The sequence below is a fragment of the Lytechinus variegatus genome, chromosome 3 (genome assembly GCF_018143015.1).
Source record: "Lytechinus variegatus isolate NC3 chromosome 3, Lvar_3.0, whole genome shotgun sequence".
NCBI lineage: Eukaryota > Metazoa > Echinodermata > Echinoidea > Temnopleuroida > Toxopneustidae > Lytechinus > Lytechinus variegatus.
The window spans coordinates 23,846,497-23,868,085 of NC_054742.1; the positions used below are offsets into that span (position 1 = coordinate 23,846,497).

Below are 21,589 nucleotides of genomic sequence, written 5' to 3' on the forward strand. Positions count from 1 at the left end.
GTGACTACTTAGTTGTGCCACCTCTTGCACCAAGTCGTACAACGTTGAACAACACTCGCACGATGATCACAAGAACCGATGGTACGACCCCGGGTAAGGCCTGATGCAAGTGAATCGATCATATTTGATCGCGTTCGGATTTTGAACATGTTCAAAGTTCAGATGTGACCAGTCACGACCACCTCGAGTTCGTGGGACCGTCTACAACGACTGCGAGTGCTTGCAAGACACCAAGGGATCGATCGTGCAACAACAAGAAAAACTGTTGCAGGCGGTCATAAACTGGTCGGACGTCAATTTTGAAAAGGGCTGAACGGTCGCATACATGCGAATGCAATGATAGTGGAATGTTGCAAGCCGTAATTTTGATCGGTCTTACAACAGTCTTATATTATTGCACCCAGTTGCAAGACTGGTCTCTGTAGGTCTCTAGCACATGTGCAAGTGTTGTACGACCTCCAGTCGACCAAATGCGTCTATACTTACTTGTGCCACCTCTCGCACCAAGTCGTACAATGTTGAACAACACTGACACGATGATCGCCCGACCGATAGTACGACCCGATGCGAGTGAATCAATCGTATTTGATCGCGTTTGGATTTTGAACATGTTCAAAGTTCAGATGCGACCAGTCAGGACCACCTCCGACCACCTCGAGTTCATGCAATCGTCTACAACGACTGCGAGTGTTTGCAAGACACCAAGGGATCGATCGTGCAACAACAAGAAAAAACTGTTGCAGGCGGTCGTAAACAGGTCGTACGTCAATTGTGAAAGGGGTTATTCATGTAGATAAGCAGTAAGCAGTCCAGCATTCATAATAGTATCAAATATGATGACTTGCATGACTCATGCATGAATGAAGAATCTGTTACATATTATACCAGATAAAAGAGCTCTACAATTAATGTGATTTGTCTATAATATTTGTTAAGTTATGATAAATTATCAATACCTCTTGGTTTTGTTTTCTGGGACGTACTGTATGAGGGTAGAAGTATTAGACCAAATGTCAATTCACTCCAACCAAGAAACAATAAAGGAGGTGAGTAAGCCTTTCAAACATACTTCTCAACTTGTCATAGAGTCTGTATAATGATTTATCAACTTATACTGCCATTTCCCCAATCAGAAAAGAAATGACGCAGATAAAACTTTATCGAATAAATATGCAAAATTGAACCTTTACTAACGGATAATTTCATCACAGCTTGCAGTTAGTCATCTCAACAGCCTATTTCAGATCCTATTACACACAACATTCTCTCTCACCCCTTTACAGAGAAGTCAAAGATGGTGTCAGTCAGACTACTATAAATATGATAAAATGTTTTAGTGATAAATTGATCAAAGATATCAACAAGTTATACATGGTCAGACCTTTCTGAATTGATAAGATAATTTGTTCGGTGAATGCAACCCTTGGACGTACACTTTATCCTATATGTATGTTGCATGACAGTTTATGACTGTTTTTATTCATTGAAGAATTACAACTACTGGTAATTAATGTGGTAATATTACTCAGCACCCTACCAAAATTCAGCTTTCACAAAATTTACTATTTATAATCAATTACAAAATTAAAATGTAACAAGATCCAGGTGCACTCAATGGCTGGATATTCCTAAACAACCCTACTTATTGATTGGAGGTCATATTGAGTCAAATAAAGGAAGGAATGCACATTAGACAAAAAAATGGAGGAATAAAATGAATAATTTTGGGACTATCATTCTAGTGATCATTCTCCTACTTGGTGAGGTATGTCCAAGGCGAATACTTTGTCAGATTGATTTCATACTTGTTACCATGGCACTTTTGTTCTTCCCTGGATAGATAGGGGGCACCCCTAACCCTCTTCCTCTCATCTTGGACCTCCAGGGGGCTCTATGATGATTCACCTGATGAATCATGCGACAGGGAAATACAGCTTGTCCTATAAAATCACAATCATGGCTTGTAATGTGTATCTGATGACGAACAAATGAAAAAAAGACATGAGGTAAATGCCAAATCTCTCCTCGTAATATAGAGAGGTTGACCCTGAATTTATAGTCATAAAACTATGATCTAATTGATAATAGTTTTTTTGCAATTTGGCCAAAATGGGGAAAGGGTGGAGAGTGCCAGGTTATTCTGACTAATTGGGGCAAAGACAACCTTTAACTTTATAATCTACACAATGACTTCATACATCTCTTGATATTACAATACAAAATAAAAGTTAGAGAAAAAATGGCTAAAATAAAGACCGTGACAGATAGAGGAGTGGGTTGAAAAGTGTTAAAAGGTGATTAAAGCATCTACGCTACCAAAAAAGTTACCAAATTTTACTTTCCAAAAAAATTGTTCACAAAAAAATAACTATAGGGCACCACCTATATAGATGACTTCATGCATTTTCTTTATTTCTTTTATTTTTTCTTTATTTCTAACAATTTGTTAACCCACTGAGCATTGAAATAGTAATACAGACAGTTCCTGTAGCTGAAGGTTTAACAGAAATAATCAAACCAAAAATTGTATCTAAATTCAGTTGTTTTTTAAGTTTTACTTTATTAATGTCGCACCAGCAAACACTAGCTAAAACGCTATTAAGGAGGTTCATGATTACTCTACATTATGTATTCTATGAAATTGTTCATTCTCTTAAGATGTCATGTCATATCAACATAAATCAGGCAACAAGTAAAATATTACGGTATACATCCTAATCCCACAAGGAACTTGCAAGTGTATTTTCATTACCAATCCTTACATTTCACCAAAGAGAAAACAAAGGGGAATGCAGGAAAAGTAGCTTTTGAAAGATGCATTATAGTAATACATTGTAGAATCCGGCTAAAAGATGATGTACAGACATTTGAAAAGGTACGTTTCAAGACTAGCTGAGTTTCAGTTATCCCTCCATGCACAAGGCTAAACCCTCTAGCATAAAGAGGGAGGAAAGGTGGAGGAAATAAGGAGCTGACAGTCTCTTGATGATAATATCAGCTGGATCTAAACCCTGTTTCAAGAAAGTTGAAATTAATCTCTGGTTTCAAGCTATTATTTAAGATACTAAAGCCAAGCCATTTCATTGAAATCAAACTTGCAATAGAATTTGTAGCAATTGCTATCAATATTAAGTGATGTGAAACATGACACTGGAACACAAATATCTTCACCTTTCTCCCCAGCATGATCCCCATCCTGTACATTGTTCTCTCACCTTCAGATTGAGGTAGACAGATGTAACTGTAATAATGTCTTTGGTTAATGTACATTTATTTATATCAAAACATGTAATGATTCGCTTTCAGCTGTTCAAAAAAATACAGTGAAAATACAAAGGAGAATTTAAATTACAAATATAATGAAAGGATGAACTGTTGGTAGCTTTCGATACATTAAAGAAATATGCATTCAAGCAAAAAAAAATGAAATATGCCAAGAAGAAGATATTTTTCAAAGATTTCCCAATCCCAAGAAAGACTAATTTTATATGTAATTTTTTTAAGTGGAGTTACTTTATATGATAATGATGTAGTTCAAGCTCTATAATAAAATGAGACTAAAGCATTTAGATCAACACATCTAAGCCACGACACTTATTAGAGACAGGGGGGCATGAGAAAGGAAAGGATATTCTTCTATTAAACAAAAATATATGACCATCAGAATAATGTTTTGTTTTGTTTTGAAATACAAAAGTACAGTGAGGAGGAATGCCTTCTGAACATGAACATGCATGAAATATTACACATCTTGAAGCAATATTCTTACACTGATATTTCCCCTTATTTCAAGGGGATCTCCTGGTATTGGGCCAGTCCTGGTATATGTCATACAACGGATTGACGTGTAATGAAGTTATTACATGCAGATCATACAATAATTGCCTTGTTAGAGTATCAAAGGGGCTAAAGGGTGGGAATGAAACAGCTGCAGTTAAATATCAAAAGAGCATGTAAAGGACAGCACTCACAGACCTGAGGAGATTTGCTCTGAAAAAAACCCACAGGCTTTTAACTACCAAATCCTACAGTTCAATGAAATGAAAAAAATACAAATGATGCCTAAAGCATAACATTAAAAAAAGTTTATACAGACAAACGCTCTTTATTATAAAATTTATCAAACTGTTTTTTTTTCTTTACAAAAATATTCTAAGATCAAAATCGCTCTTGATTTTAATTTTGAGATCAAAACTTGGTTCTTCATCACATATCTTTATTTCGAAAATATGAAAAACTAGACATTTAATGGATGATATTAAAAAAAACAAAAACAAAATAAATAAATAAGTGCCCCAAATAGGTGTCCCTCCATAAATGCTGGTCATTTGTCAAGAATATTTAAGATATCTCTCGAAATACTTAATTTATCAGAAAACAATTAGAATGATGAGCACAATCATTTTCATGAAAATTTGAGCAAAACACATTTACATATTTTGAACATTTTCTTATATTTGGCTTTCTTCTTTCTACAAATAAATCACATTAAAACAAACCTTGTGAATATAAATGCAAATTTACTACTACATGCTTTATTACTATATTGTAAAATTCTCAAATCAATCTTCAATAAAATATACTAACACAGAAACATCATTTCAACAGAATCTTGCAGCATCCTTGGAATCAAACATTTCATCAGGAGAGATCAAGTCATTTTGAAAACTGGACAGGACTGGTGGAAGATTCAAGTGGGCGGATTAAGTGAAGGAAGCTGAAGAAATGACAATTTCCCAAGTTTGATCCGCTCTGTGTGAATGGATCAACCTAAAAATGTCCTGGCGTTGCAGCGATAAATCCATCTGCTAATCCAAGCTTAATCTTCTAACCTCGATCTCTTGCCAGTCTCAACAGATGCAAGTCCAATTTCTTACTCCACAGAGATAGAAAAACAGGTCAGGAGAATCTTAAAATTACATGGGCTGTCCCAGATTCTATCATACTTGCCTCTTGTCTGGTCAAATTCTGTGGAAATCATCAGCATTGATTTTGTTGTATTTAACTAAAAGTTCAGTTCCTATTAAATGTCTTTACAAACCCTCCCAAACAAAATCTTATATCCCACTTTGTTATGAATACATGTATTACATGTTAGTAGACCGGCCAAACCTCAAAAAGTGTTCTAGATAAGAATTCGACGGCAAAATTTGTTAATGCTTGGCATTCCAGCTAATAGTCTTGCAAAAATACCCAGGAATAGCGTACGGCCGGATGCCAAGCGCAGTTTTGCGTGAAAGTGTCATTTTTAGCGTAAAATCTGAAAGACTGTCGAAAATCACGCATTTTGATATTTTGACGGATTATCATCATATTTTTGATTATCTTTGATATGAAATCATTTTTATTCAGAATTTCAAATTATAAGTCTACTAAATATGCATTTCAAATTTGAATATTACACACACATATATAGCACAGGGAAACATAAAACCGCGATTTCCTCGAAATAAAAGTTTGTGAAAACTATCAATAGTTTGAAGTTTTTTTACGCAACATAAATTCTTCGATTTAATTGCGTTTATCCATCGAATGTATAGTAAATGTCCTAGTGCCACAAATATTAAAAGAATTTTCAAGTAAGATGGTAGATATCTCAATTTATGTTATCCGAAGAGAGACAATGTACGTTTTACCAGGTGCGCATTTTGAGAGAAAAATTAAAAATACCGTACATTATGTACATAATTACATGTATAAGTACATACTAAAGCGAGTTTTTATTTACATGTATATAAGTCCATAATAAAGCGAGTTTTTAATTGGATAGCACAATTTGTCAATTCCTTGCATCCCAGCTAAAAGTCTTGCGGAAATACTGAAGAATAGCGTACGGGTGGATGCCAAGTGCACTTTTGCGTGAAAGTATCATTTTTAGCGTAAAATCTGAAAGACTGTCGAAAATCACGCATTTTAATATTTTGACGGATTATCATCATATTTTTGATTATCTTTGATATGGAATTGTTTTTATTCAGAGTTTCAAATTATAAGTCTACTAAATATGCATTTCAATTTGAAATATTACACACACATATATGGCAATATGACACAAAAAATCGTGATTTACTCGAAATAAAAGTTTGTGAACACTATCAATAGCTCTTAGTTTTTTTACAACTCGAATTCTTCGATTTAAATAAGTTCATATATAGAATATCGATCGTTTCTAATGTCACAAATATCAAAATAATTTTTAAGTAAGGTGGAAGAGATATTTTCCGAAACGGGACATGCAAAATCTATCGGGGGGGGGGGGGGCATTTTGAGTATAAAATTGAAGATACTGTAAATTATAAACATAATTACATGAATAAGTACTTTAAAGGACAAGCCTACCCCAACAAAATCTTGATTTGAATAAAAAGAGAAAAATTCAACAAGCATAAAACTGAAAAATTCATCAAAATCGGATGTAAAATAAGAAAGTTATGACATTTAAAAATTTCGCTTCATTTCACAAAACAGTTATATGCACATCTCGGTCATTATGCAAATGAGGGAACTGATGACATCACTCACTCACTATTTCGTTTGTTTATTATATATGAAATATGAAATATTTTGATTTTCTCGTCATTGTCATGCGAAATGAAGTTTCATTCCTCCCTGAACCTGTGTAATTCCATTATCTTAACATTTTGTGGTTCAGGCAAGGAGGACCTAATCGTCAAATTCGTAGAAATTGAAATATTGTATGATGTAAACAATAGAAAACAAAAGAAATAGTGAGTGAGTGACATCATCAACTCTCTCATTTGGATGTAACTGGCTCGTTCATATAACTATTTTGTTGAAAATAAGCGAAACTTTGAAATGTCATAACTTTCTTATTTTACATTCGATTTTGATGAAATTTATAGCATTGTGTTTGTCTATTTTTTCTCTATTGAATCAAATCAACATTTTTCTGAGGTGGACTTGACCTTTAAAAGCGAATTACAAAATTTCTGGCCGCAACTGCCTCTGCCCCCTCCCTCCCCCGCTGTCTAAGGTCATGTATAGTGTCCGAAAGGATCCCGCTTTTGCGCTAACGGTTTTGTTTAGTAAGATATTCATCTTTTCCACATTAAAAACATGTTCAAAATCATTCATTCAATTCGAAATTTTCAGTTCAAGCTTCGCGCTCGCATCAAATGCTATAATTAAATACTGATCACTGTTCATGATTTGGCGATTTTTATTTTACCTCATTTGCTCAGAAAGCGTGAATGCTTCTAAGCTAGCAACTAGAGGAGCGATAGCATAAGGTACTCTCTGAGGGACCTATAATGAGGATTAAAATACCTTACTACCATTACTAGTATAAGGCATTTAAATGCCTTACTTGGCACTAGCGCACCAAGTGGGAATCGAACCCAGGCCACCGGAATTCGAAACCCCCTCACTACTGATTGAGCTATCGCGCAATGTTTCGTTTCTAATTGAAAAAAAACGACTAGGCTTGTACTGGATTCTCTTTAAACAGATATATAATATTGTTTATTTCAAAACTTCATCAAAATGTCCATAACAAATGCAAAAAATTTTGATGAAGTAAAATGAATTGAATGAAAATTATAATTTGCAATGCAAAAGACCAAATAACATTTATTATTCATATTTTAACATAATAATTATAGCAGCAGGACATTGGAAACAACTGAAATTAATAATTCAAAAAAACGCCATCCATAGCTCATCGAACCAAAATAACGTATGACTTTGATCATGTGAACTGAAATTTATGCAAAATGATCGATGATACTTAATACCCTTATGTTCAAGTGTAATCTTTAACTGGATCAATAAAAATAAAAAGTTATGATGATATTAAAAAAATACCCCCATATGACCGAAGTTCAGTGACTCTAAATGACTTTTGACCTTAATCATGTGATCTAAAACTTGTGCAAGACGATCAGTAATACATGAATATTAAAGTGTCATTAATTTTTTTTTCTATACGTTCAAAATTATAATGAAATTTTGAAAAATGTAACTTTGGTTAAGATTTCAAGGTTGATATGACGCTGTTATATCAAAACTAACGTCACCTCCACCGGAGAAGTGGCTCCTTTATTCCTGCTCTGCTATGCCGGCGAGACAAAAAATAGGTACTGCCGTGCAACGGCCATTTTTTTAATATACTTTGATAATCAAATAACTGAAGTAAAATGTAGATTGACAGAGTGGTTTAAAAATGCTAATTCAATCGCTTTATTCATACATGTATGTTTTCTATGATTTTGGATATAGATATTCCTGTAAAATTAATGCTACCATGGTAACGGCAAATCAAATATCAGACCTATTTCTGAATATCGCCACAGGTAGATTTAAGTTCAGCACCAATTCATTCGTGGAAATAGCAAGAAGATCGAACTCTACAAAAGCAAACATAATCCTATATAATATGACGAGTATCGCACTGATATAAGATATGTGCAATATCGATGTAATATTGTGCGCTGTTTATTTTTTTATCAGAAATGCGCATCTGATAAAATAATGTGCATTGTTATATTTCGCATATATAACATAAAATGATATATATCTTGCATCTTATTTCAGTATTTGTTTTCACTATATGTGACATGACAACAATTATTAAGTATTTATTCGGTTAGCACTAAATCTTGACGAAATTGAGATGCGGAACACAAACATTATACCATTAATAATTTTTACAAACCTTTATTTTGAGTAAATCGCGGTTTTATGTTTCCCTGTGCCATATATGTGTGTGTAATATTCAAATTTGAAATGCATATTTAGTAGACTTATAATTTGAAACTCTGAATAAAAACAATTCCATATCAAAGATAATCAAAAATATGATGATAATCCGTCAAAATATTAAAATGCGTGATTTTCGACAGTCTTTCAGATTTTACGCTAAAAATGATACTTTCACGCAAAAGTGCACTTGGCATCCGCCCGTACGCTATTCCTTAGTATTTTTGCAAGACTTTTAGCTGGGATGCAAGGAATTGACAAATTGTGCTATCCAATTAAAAACTCGCTTTATTATGGACTTATACATGTAAATAAAAACTCGCTTTAGTATGTACTTATACATATAATTATGTACATAATGTACGGTATTTTCAATTTTTCTTTCAAAATGCGCACCTGGTAAAATGCACATTGTCTCTCTTCGGATAACATAAAATGAGATATCTACCATCTTACTTGAAAATTCTTTTAATATTTGTGGCACTAGGACATTTACTATACATTCGATGGATAAACGCATTTATCGAAGAATTTATGTTGCGTAAAAAAAATTCAAACTATTGATAGTTTTCACAAACTTTTATTTTGAGGAAATCGCGGTTTTATGTTTCCCTGTGCCATATGTTTGTGTGTAATATTCAAATTTGAAATGCATATTTAGCAGACTTATGATTTGAAATTCTGAATAAAAATGATTTCATATCAAAGATAATAAGAAATATGGTCTTAATCCGTCAAAATATCAAAATGCGTGATTTTCGACAGTCTTTCAGATTTTACGCTGAAAATAACGCTTTCACGCAAAATTGCGCTTGGCATCCGGCCGTAAGCTATTCCTGGGCATTTTTGCAAGACTTTTAGCTGGGATGCCAAGCATTAGCAAGCATTAACAAATCTTGCCGTCCGAAGTATAAAAAATCGTTTTGGCCGGTCTACTATGTTGAGTCTTCTTATAATTTGCTAATGATTAAACCATGGGAGTGATTTACTGTGATATCATTCCTAAAAGCAATTTCTGGGCTTGATATTCATCCCAACCTAATTCAAATCCCAACATGTTAAAACTGCTTTTGGCAGGGATTGATTTACTATAACAAAAAATATAAGCAAACTTAAATCAATGCACTCCAATTTTGACCAAGATTTCATATTTCAAATATTTTGGTTGTAATTTTTTAGTAGGTTATATGTTAGTTGTTATAGATTTAAAATTTCACTGAATACAGGAAAAGTAACACCTAATATCTGAATTTCTGTCAGAGTCAGTCGACTGGTATAATTGCTATATTTGGAGTAAAATCAAATTTTCATCCTGGCTTTGAGATTTACTCTCACTGCTCACAAAAGGCCAGCCTGGTATACACATTCAGACATAGCCTCAGCTGTGCAAAGGTATGTTCTGGTAGAAATGAGGTGCAGTGACCATTTGTGACAAGTTGAAATTGGTTCAGATCACTTCTATCCTTCACAGGGATTGATCCCTACAACCTTTTGTGAATCAGTTCATGAAATTTATTTTGCTTTCAGGTTTAATACACAGATTAAGAATTATTTTGTTACTTGTTATCAATTATAGCCTTCAGTGATTAACCCCCATTCAACCTATGGGTCAGAAAAAAATGGTAATTTAAAATTAAAATACACAGATAAGGAAAATGTTATTTTTCAGACAATATCAGAGCGATTCTTTCCAGGGATAATTATCAAATTCAATATCTGTGTACCGTACGAGGTCTTTTTTTTCAGCCAAAAAGAAGGAAAGTGGTAGCAAGTGGTATGAAAAAAATTTAATAATTGCACATGTATGCAATAGGCTATGGCCTAATATCCCCCTAATTACATTTATAAGGAATATTATCTCTTTTCATATGGAAATAGAACAATTTTTTTCATAACATTTTTTCTGCATGTTTCCTTGACAACGCTACTTGAAATCTCTCTGGTATTAATCATTTCTTCCACACCCATTCCCCGAAGGCAAGGTCTCCGGTTACAACTCAAACACCTTGTTACTCATACACCTAGTTGCACATGGATCACCTAGCTGAACTTCAATGAAATGAAAAAAATACAAATGATGCCTAAAGCATAACATTAAAAAAAGTTTATACAGACAAATGCTCTTTATTATAAAATTTATCAAACTTATTTTTTTTCTTTACAAAAATATTCTAAGATCAAAATCGCTCTTGATTTTAATTTTGAGATCAAAACTTGGTTCTTCATCACATATCTTTATTTCGAAAATATGAAAAACTAGACATTTAATGGATGATATTAAAAAAAACAAAAAAAAAATAAATAAATAAGTGCCCCAAATAGGTGTCCCTCCATAAATGCTGGTCATTTGTCAAGAATATTTAAGATATCTCTCAAAATACTTAATTTATCAGAAAACAATTAGAATGATGAGCACAATCATTTTCATGAAAATTTGAGCAAAACACATTTACATATTTTGAACATTTTCTTAGATTTGGCTTTCTTGTTTCTACAAATAAATCACATTAAAACAAACCTTGTGAATATAAATGCAAATTTACTACTACATGCTTTATTACTATATTGTAAAATTCTCAAATCAATCAATAAAATACACAGATAAGGAAAATGTTATTTTTCAGACAATATCAGAGCGATTCTTTCCAGGGATAATTATCAAATTCAATATCTGTGTACCGTACGAGGTCTTTTTTTTTCAGCCAAAAAGAAGGAAAATGGTAGCAAGTGGTATGAAAAAAATTTAATAATTGCACATGTATGCAATAGGCTATGGCCTAATATCCCCTAATTACATTTATAAGGAATATTATCTCTTTTCACACGGAAATAGAACAATTTTTTTCATAACATTTTTTCTGCATGTTTCCTTGACAACGCTACTTGAAATCTCTCTGGTATTAATCATTTCTTCCACACCCATTCCCCGAAGGCAAGGTCTCCGGTTACAACTCAAACACCTTGTTACTCATACACCTAGTTGCACATGGATCACCTAGCTGAACTTTTTAAAATTATTTAATGACTGGGTTTTAAAAAGATTATGTTTATACCTATATTGCATGAACTTTTTGAATTATTCAATAATTGGCTAAAAGATTATCAGTTACATTCATATTAGTATGATATTTATACCTATATTGGATGAACCCTTTCTTTGATTACATATTTACAATCTCTGACCCAATTATGCATAATCTTCATTCTGACTGGAAAATCTTATCTTGACTGATCCTGTTGAGGTAGGCAAGTCAAAATGTAAATTCACATTTATTTTTATGAAAACAGTTTTGGTCACATCAAATAACATTATCACCAAAATTTCCTGCTGGTATTGAGCCATGATTTTTACATGTTAGCATTTATAACTCCACCTACATCCTAGTAATACAAAGTAAAAGGAGGTCAATATGCACAGTGCCAAGTAAAGCTATGCATTTTCAGGTTCTTAATATCTGCAAGGCCTATATTTTGAGACATCAGGCGAAATTGATTGAGCATTTATAAGATATGGAAGCTAGCCATTACAAGCTGATAAGGGCTAGTTGGAATGAGGTGGGGGTCAAATGAGTTTCAAGGGTTACCAATAGTGCCCTTTGAAGGAAAGCAAAGTATTCACGACAAACTTAATTGTGTACCATCTGCGCCAAACTTAATTCTGTACCAACTATTTTGGGGGCTTGCTTCTTGGAACCATCCTGATTAAACAAATAATTATGAGTCCACCTCAGCTAGGGTATAACTCGATGATCAAATCATGAACAGCAAAGAAGATGAAATTTATCTAAAATGTATGTTTTCTCTTGCGATAATGGAAAAGAAAATATTCATAATTTTAGAAAGATCTTAATGGTTTGAGTGCCGGATGCGCCGACTGACTAAATATCTACAAGCAGAGATTTATGTTGGAAGTGGCTTCCAATAGTTAAACCTCTTGTTCGGACCATAGTTTCAGTTTAACCAGAGGTCAGAATACATGCCAAAGTCTGCAATTGTAACCAGAGGAATGCCGATGTTCCTTATACTCACTGTTGGTATTATGAATCCTACCATTGCCTAACGTCCTTTGGCAAGGCATCCATCCACACCCAGGTATTAAATGGGTACCCGGTGGGATGCAAAAGCCTGTAGTATGCCTAGCTATGGAGTCTTTGAACTCTTGTTGGAATGCTCCCCAGGGAGTGGAGAAAGGGTATACATTGTATGCGGGCATGCAAGGATCCGATGACCGGTGTAATAATATATCCGTACAGCGCTTTGTAGAGACGTTGTTCGGATGTATGAAGCGCTATATAGAAGTGGATTATTATTATTTAGTAACATGATCCTGCACTAGGTTTTTCAACGTTAGCCCTTGTTCAATTACTATGGAGTAAAAAGCATGTCATGAAAGCTTCACCCTTTCAATATGTGATTGATTCAAATCAATCTCATCTATGAAAAGCAAGCATGACTATATTATCATCAACGTGTGCATTCTAGCTTCAATAGTGATCACAGGAGATACCATATGGTCATGCCTTGATCATCATCTTGATATTTTTTTTTTACAAAATAACCAGGTACACATCTGTTCCATGATGAACAATGGCACCTGTGGCTTTCCATACTTGATATCACTTGAAATCCACACGGCTTATAAGACATGTATGTACATGTAAAAGTAAGCGAAGTGTAAGAAACTGTAATAGAGATAGTTATGGCCCGTATTCTGAAGTCGGGTTTAAAGTTGTGGTTTAAGGTTTAAGTATGGACAGCCAATTGTTACATAATTTCTAACAGTAGAGATATCATACTTCAGCTCATTCGGCTCTCAAATCATTCATAATTGTGTAGGAAGTATAAATAGATTCGCCATCGTTGAATCATGAAAAACCATAGTAAACGTAAGAAACATACAACTTAATAAAAATTTTGATACTTTTGGCTTCCCATACTTAAACCAGAGTTTAAGTTAAACTCTACTTCAGAATACAGGCCTTTGACTTTACCTTCCTACATGGTATGTAGAGATGAGTGAGTTACCAAATCGCTGCATACCAAAGTAATTGATGAATCCAACATCTCTCAGGGATGTCATTGCCCTATTGATCTGCTCTCTACTCCCCTGCATCATTCTGAAAAAAAAATACAATTCAAAAGTTATTGTTTTCTTCAATGTTTATGATAGATGCCAGTTGCTAGCTAATTTGCAGTGTAGGATTGGGTAAGGGTTACAACACAGAAATGTCCAGATTCACAAGAGATGGTTTTGATTCTGTGGTTTGGTTTGAAACCATGGTGTGGGAGTATTCTCATTCATTGATTACACTTAATTTGATGCATATATAAAGAGTCTACTAATTATTCATGCATTTGTCACAAGACACTTAATTTTACTTCTTGAAAAATGAGGCAGTTTCACTCCTGTCCCCTACCCCTATGAAACTGCCATGTTTCACTGTTGTCCCTATCCCTTGGAACTGCCCATGTTTGTTTATCTCCATTATCCCTCTATCATTCACCATTTTAATTGTTTTGATTTCATTAGTCCCCCCCCCCCTCCACCTCCTCCTCCTGCTCCTACTGCCCATCCCTCTCTCTTTCTACCCTGTACACTTTATGTCATGTCAAGTTCAATAGTTATATTTGACAGATAGGAAGGAACTGTGGATGAGTGAATCATCCTGTGTGGCTTTTATTTTAGGATTTATCCCTCCAATCATCATACATGTAAAAAACCTACACATTACTGTACATCACTACTATCACCTTGATAGTAAACTATATCCCTGTTTCACAATTTGTTTTGTTTATATGTCTTTGTAAACGAAGTATTTTTCTTAATATAACTTTTTTTGTACAGTATTTTGATTTGATAGATTTCATAGTTTCTGTAATACATAAAAGAATGTATGGTACTGTATTCATGTGAAAGGGTAAAAAAATGCATGTTCAGGTGATAATGACTAGACTTGTTTTATAAAGAGACCTTTGAAATTAAACTTTGCCTTAAATCTTCTGATGAAAACTCTATTCTTATAAGTTACAAGTCTTCATGGCATCTATATCTCAATCTGGAAACAAAATGTTAACAGCTTTATTCATTATGAGAAGTCACATGTCCTGTTCTTACCAAACTGTCTTACAGTTCAAGCATTTTCCACTTTCTCTCCTTCTTTGGCATGACACCTTGGAGCAGGAAGTTCAAGGCACTTTGAAATAGATCTACATTTCTCCTATTTCCATCAAATTGATGCTACTTTTACCTGAATGACAATGGTTGCAGACAGACAAGCCGGATTGTAATTTGTAGAAAGAATAAAATAACCCCACATTAGTCAATAATAATTTTAAGACAGTGACTAAGGTGTTCCCTCATACCATAAATACCCAATTTATTCTCCAAATGTTATTTTTGAATACCAAATAGCTTCTTTGATGGTGTGAGTCATTGAAAAGCAAAAGGAGGCATAATCTACGGTGTCATATTTCAACTAAATAAAGCCTCTAATATTACATGATTATGAGAGCATATCTCATATCTTTCAAGCATGAGCTAAAAAGGTATCATTAATAAAGCTCTTGAGAATGTTCTGTCTGCATTTTAAGAGCAGAATAAATACCATCCCTGTCTAGTATGACAGAGAAATAATGGTAAAACAGTGAATTCAATGAACTATACAATGAAAGGTAAACTGCACAACCAAATAAACTAATTATTCTAATCAAAATTAATCTATTTAGACATTCTTTCACTATAGCCTCACTCGAAAAAAAAAAAAGATTTCGCCAAGATCTGTTTGAAATGATAAAAGAGGCAAACAAATATTTTCTCCAAAAAAGAGAGCTTCAATTCAAAGCAATCATGTAGCAGAAAATTATGAATTATCAATATCAGTTAACAATTATTTATGCATACTCAAAATATTCACGAGAACCTGCAAGCTTGTCAACACCTTGGCCTTCATCCTTCTGTTTCAATCGACTTTATGATTCTTTGATTCATCAAAATTATGTTTACTGTATATATGGAAAATGTTATTATTTCCTCAGTTTCCATAATCATATAAAATGATCTTTCTCGCCTTATTTTAAAAAAAAGAAAACTTAAGATAAAAACCCCAACAAATCTCATTTTAAGAAACTAATTTAATTGCCAGTGTTTATTTCTATCTCTTCGATAATTATTTGAATACTGCCCCAAAAATATAATCTTCTTTTCTGTAATAGGCCTATGCACTCTTCAAAAAAATTATTGCCTTAATCGATCCACACATATGATATAAAAAGAACAGTATCCTTCCCTATGACAATCATAAATATGTCAGAAAAAAAAAATCTTAAATTTTTAAGGGAATCAAGTGCAATAATTGTTTCTTTGATCATTCTAATACACGTTTTCTTATTTTCCATTTCCCTTTATGTATTTCAACATGAATTATAACAGGCAAATCACTACTTCCCTCCAAACTTTCTGCCAATTAGAAATAGAGAATAATTTGATTGACGAGCATGTTTTATTCTCTGCTAAAAATAGGAGAGCCCCAGTCTGGCTTTTAATAGAGGCATTGTCTTTTAAATGCTTCATTAATAATGACTGATGAAGCAGAGTCAATATAGGAATCAACAGCAAGCAACAGTCATCAAGAAGACTTACTCTCAGCAACAAGAATTCATCATGATTCACTTTTACAATTTGACTTCCAAACAGATGTATGTAGATGTTTTGTCATCTTTGTAAAGATGAAATCATACAATATGTATTGTTCTTGAAGGGTATCATGAAGATCACCCATAGTTATATTTCATGCCAAGAAAAAAATCCTTAGATTTTAAAACGAAAATGTCATATCATTCATTTCTATATAGATTCATTTATCTAATAATTCATTATTTTCATTTAATTCATTGTTTCTGCAACTTTTTCATAAATATACAGAGTAACAAAGAAAATACATAATGTGAACAAGGTCATATTGTCTATAACAAAGATTTTAAAAAGGTTGCAAGGGTTGCCACTATAAAGTTAGCTTGACTTTGTGGCAACTCGGGAAATCAATTACAAATCATATCTAACAATACCATCTTAATGTATAAGAGTGCAGGTGCAGAGTGAAGGGGGGGGGGGCGAGGAGGGAAATAAAAGCATGATCCTTACGATGTATTTTCATATTTTATATCATGTTTTCTTCTGGCTTAAAAAGTATGTGTTTCAGTTGACAAAGAGAAATAATATTGTGACCTATTTATTGATTTGTTTATAAATTAGTCATATATTCAATTCTCAATTGATTTATTCATTCATCCTGTGAATTATATGGTCATTCATACATTTCTCTGCTTTTTTGAATTTCTCTCTCTATTCAACAACATATCTAACCATAATTCATCTCATTTGTTTCATTTGATTGTTTAACCTTTCTACTAATTGGTATATTTCATCATAATATATCAATTATTCATTTATTCATTCATGTTATGTCTAATTTTAAAGTACAAGAACATTCTGAAAATGTAAATTTCTTACATGCAGTCATATTGATAGGATGTCTTGATCATTTCATCTTTCCCATTACATGGATCTCGAGTCAGTGATGATGAAAGCGGATATATAGTCACATTTATTAAATACCAGAAATATACTGACAATCAACTGTCCTGGAAATGAATTCAGGAAGTCACATCTTGCCGGACACAGGAAATACCTAGTCTCCCTGTACAGATGGGGGGGGGGGGTCTCTATCATCCTCGTTTACTGTCATCATAGTTCATACATACACTACAATGATGTACATTGTACTGCATACAACACTCTATAATAGCCCCTACCCCCTCTCTTTTTAACCCCAAGTCAATTTTAATAAGAAATCAATATTCAATGATTTGCATTCATTAAAAAGTTGTTTGTTAAGTTATGCATGAACTTACAAAAGTCTGGAATAAAGCAAGCGGCATGTGTGTCTAATTTGGAATAGATGACATTGAATTATGTGATTTATGTGCAATTTTGAATAACATGTAAATTCCCATTTTCAATATAAAAAGGAAATTATTTGAAAATTAGGCAGAGCTTATATGCATTGTAATAACCATAAGGCTCACATTTTAGCACTTTATATTCCAATTGTTTATAAAATCATGCATAATTTTAAAAACAGCTTTATGAAACAGCTCCCTGGTACTTACATTGCGACCAATGATCAAGTATTTTTCACAATGAAATCCATCTTATACCAATTTACCCCACCTTGGTAGAGTATACATGCAAACGTAGGTTGTCTTACCAAAGGTACATAGTAGGATTTAAACCCTATACTAGGTTTGTCCACTAAACCACAGCACTTCTACATTTATAAAAGATGCTGCCAAAAGAACATAAACTCTTCAGCCTTTAATGCACTCAGATAAAAACTTTCAGTAAATTTGCTGATTTTCAAATAATCAGCATTATACATTCCAAGCAAATTATTACCACCAGAGAGCTCTCAAGAAATAGATATCTGTTCAAAGCTCATATCATCATTGAGGAGTCTCATCAGCCACGAAATGATTTTTTCCCGGTTTCCATAAAAGCTTACCTTAATATGATTATGAAATGATTGCCAGACAATTCTCCTAGGTTGAGTGGCTTATGGGCATATCTAAAAGGAAGAAATCAATGATAATAATTAAAGAAAACCATTACAAAAGGACCAAGTGTTTTCATTGAAATCAAGTCAAGTCACAACTTATATACCAGCAATTCTTATTGAATGATTTGTCTCAGTCTACAGATCTGTTAAAATACTGCAAAAGTCAAGTACCCTAAAAAAAAGAATCAATATTTTCTTTTTAAATACTAAGAAAAATTCAAATGATTCATAAAAATATGAATAACCTTCATAGCTACTTGTAAGCTTAAGATTTATGTTTATACTCTCATGCATAATGGGACCCGAGTACCTACACACATACTTGTACAAAGTGAGAAAAGGGGAAATCAAATTAAGAGTGAAGGGATCGGCAGTGGCCAAACACCTGTTGATGGTTAGCTCATTGCTTAACTCATTTACAGACAATCTTGTAAAAATTGAGTTCTCAATCCAATATACCTTGTATACACATACCAAATATAAACATACAACAGATCATAGTGTATACCAAGGAATTTCTGTAATTGCAATAGACCTTATTCCAAAAATTGCAAAATGTAAAATATATATTGTTTGCCTCAAAGTTGTAAGCTACCTATTTGTATGATTGTGAGTACCATAATATATTTCAAGAAATATGAATATTATCACCTGAAATTGCCTAATCGAATGCATCTTAAGACTTTGTTGAGCTGTGCCAGTCTCTCCCCATCAATTCTGGAGTAAAAAATAAGAAAGAAGAGGAAAATTTAATGTTATAATAAACTTGTGCAATTAAAAAAATCAATTTTCTTAAGCCAAGAACAAAACAAAGGGATTTACCTATCACCTCAGGGAAATTCAAGCAATATAATCTCCATTTTACTAATTTGTCTGGTGGAATACTACTACCCAAGACAGAAGGAATAAAATAATGATTAACTTATCAAAATTGCTAACAAATATTTCCGTTATAATATCCATGGTATGCAAAACCTGGAAAACATACTATAGGCCTACCAACATTCTTTAACTGAAAACTACATTAGATTTTTCTTCACATTTATCACAACGAATTATGAAGGATATCAAACAGATATGAAACACTGTTACAAATAAAGGAATGTGACATCATCATCCTGCTCAAATTACACACATCTTGTTATGATACTTAGTAATCAGCGATCAAATAAAGAAAAAAAAAACACCATCCCAAATGATATTGGGGAAAGCTCATCATTTCAATGATGACTACGTGCTGATACATCTTACATGAGATGTACGTCTCTGATGAGGAACAGATTTATCAAGAATTAGGGAGCAATTGGAAGCAAGGTTTCCAGAGGAAGAGGTCTGATCTATTTTAGGGCTGGTGAGCCAATGTATAAAGATCCTGAGAGATGTGTTTATAAGGTAGGAATATGTAGGTTTCAGATTGCACTTGAGATAAAAGAGTTCACAAGGTTCATAGGTCTAAATTTGCCAGAACTTGAAAACTTGACAGTGTCAGACTGATCTCATGATTCTTGAAAAATAGACTGGGCAGTGAGTGAAGCTCATATCTCTAGTATTTAGCCAATCTTATATGAATTCATGTTCATACATATTCTTAATACATTTAGCCTTGTTTAAGTATGAGTTAAAATCATGCTCAACTATATAGAAACGAGCAAAGTCTAAGCCTCCAAGGGTTAACAGATGGTGGTGAAATTGCCAGTCCATGAAACAAACTATGTAACGGCATGAATAAAACTTCCAATGAATGTCAAGTAACAAATTATCTAAAAGCCTTCCCTTTAATGTGATGCATTACATACATGTATATAATTTGTTATATGTTTGTTATTACGAACTGCAATAAAGTCCAGCTTTAGCATCCACATCCTTTGACATGATGTCAACGTAGATTTGCCACCTTCCTCCAAGATCTCACATTTATAGTAGCCTTGTACATAAGGGGTGGGGGGTAAATTGGAGTATCTTGACTTGAGTATCTCCCTTGGTGAATAAGTAGAATTACCTCCTCCTACATGTTACAATTATCACCATTAACATCATTATCATCACCATCATTCATCATCTCCAACATCATCATCACCATCATTCATCATCTCCAACATCATTATCATCACCATCATTCATCATCAGTTCATCTCCAACATCATTATCATCTCCATCATTCATCATCTCCAACATCATTATTATCATCACCATCATTCATCATCTCCAACATCATTATTATCATCACCATCATTCATCATCTCCAACATCATTATTATCATCACCATCATTCATCATCTCCAACATCATCATCATCATCATTATCATCATCATCATCAACATCACCATCATCATCATCATCATCATCATCATCATCATCACCACCACCATCACCACCACCATCACCACCACCATCACCACCATACCATCATTATAATCATTACCACCATCATTAACACCATCAGCATCATAACCAATCATCTTTATCTTTATGATTACCATTCATCATCATCATTAAATTCTAAAATATGTTCATGGAATTCATGGTGCGATGATCATGACCACTTGGTCAATCATCCAATTACAAGCCCAAGGGGCGTTTCACACAGATTTAAGTATGACTTAGTCACACTTAAATGCTGACATGTACATGATATGCAATGCGGAAGCTTATTGATCAATATGCAGTAATGAGTGTCCACTTGCCATGATCTGACCAATGCCGTGATGCTTTCAATACAAATAGGCTTTTAAGTGCGACTTGAGTCATACTTGAATCTTTGTGAAACACCCCCTGTTACTGTTTGGACCAAGGAGAGGATAGTGGTAATTGCATATAAACATCATACACTAGTATGAAGGTTCTCAATCTTGAGATTCTACATTGAAAGCCAGAGATACAAGAAACCCATGCTCCACAAGCCAAATTTATACTATTCACACCATGGACCTAGTTCACACTAATTTAAAGAGAAATACCAGTAGTTGCAGTAAACACTGATTTCATGAGAAAGTCTGTAAAACCAGGCTTAATTGTCACTATATCATCGAGGATCTAGATCTGGTACAGTTACATAAACTGAACTTTGTGAAATCTTGAAATCTTCGCTGAAAAACGTTCACACTGAAGATCACCAACACAGATAGGCACACGTGGGACAGTGTATAATTATTGCTGGAATAAAGACCCGACGGAAGTGACCGAATCCGTGCTTATTTTGCTTATTTCTCAGCAATTACACAATTTCTTCCAGAATCCTTTGGCACATATTTTTTAT

General features: G+C 33.5%; 1 protein-coding gene across 1 annotated transcript in view; it reads right to left on the bottom strand.

Annotated features, from left to right (window-relative positions):
- LOC121410562 (pseudouridylate synthase 7 homolog) overlaps positions 1-19,048 on the bottom strand; it is a 37,314-nt gene extending 18,266 nt beyond the window's left edge. Inside the window, exons 1-3 of the mRNA XM_041602732.1 lie at positions 18,984-19,048; positions 18,279-18,341; positions 13,710-13,835 (exon numbers count right to left, since the gene is read on the bottom strand). Coding sequence (XP_041458666.1) covers positions 13,710-13,834 — 125 coding nt within the window. The 5' untranslated portion in view covers position 13,835; positions 18,279-18,341; positions 18,984-19,048. The remainder of the gene's footprint in view (positions 1-13,709; positions 13,836-18,278; positions 18,342-18,983) is intronic.
- Positions 19,049-21,589: the final 2,541 nt, after the last annotated feature.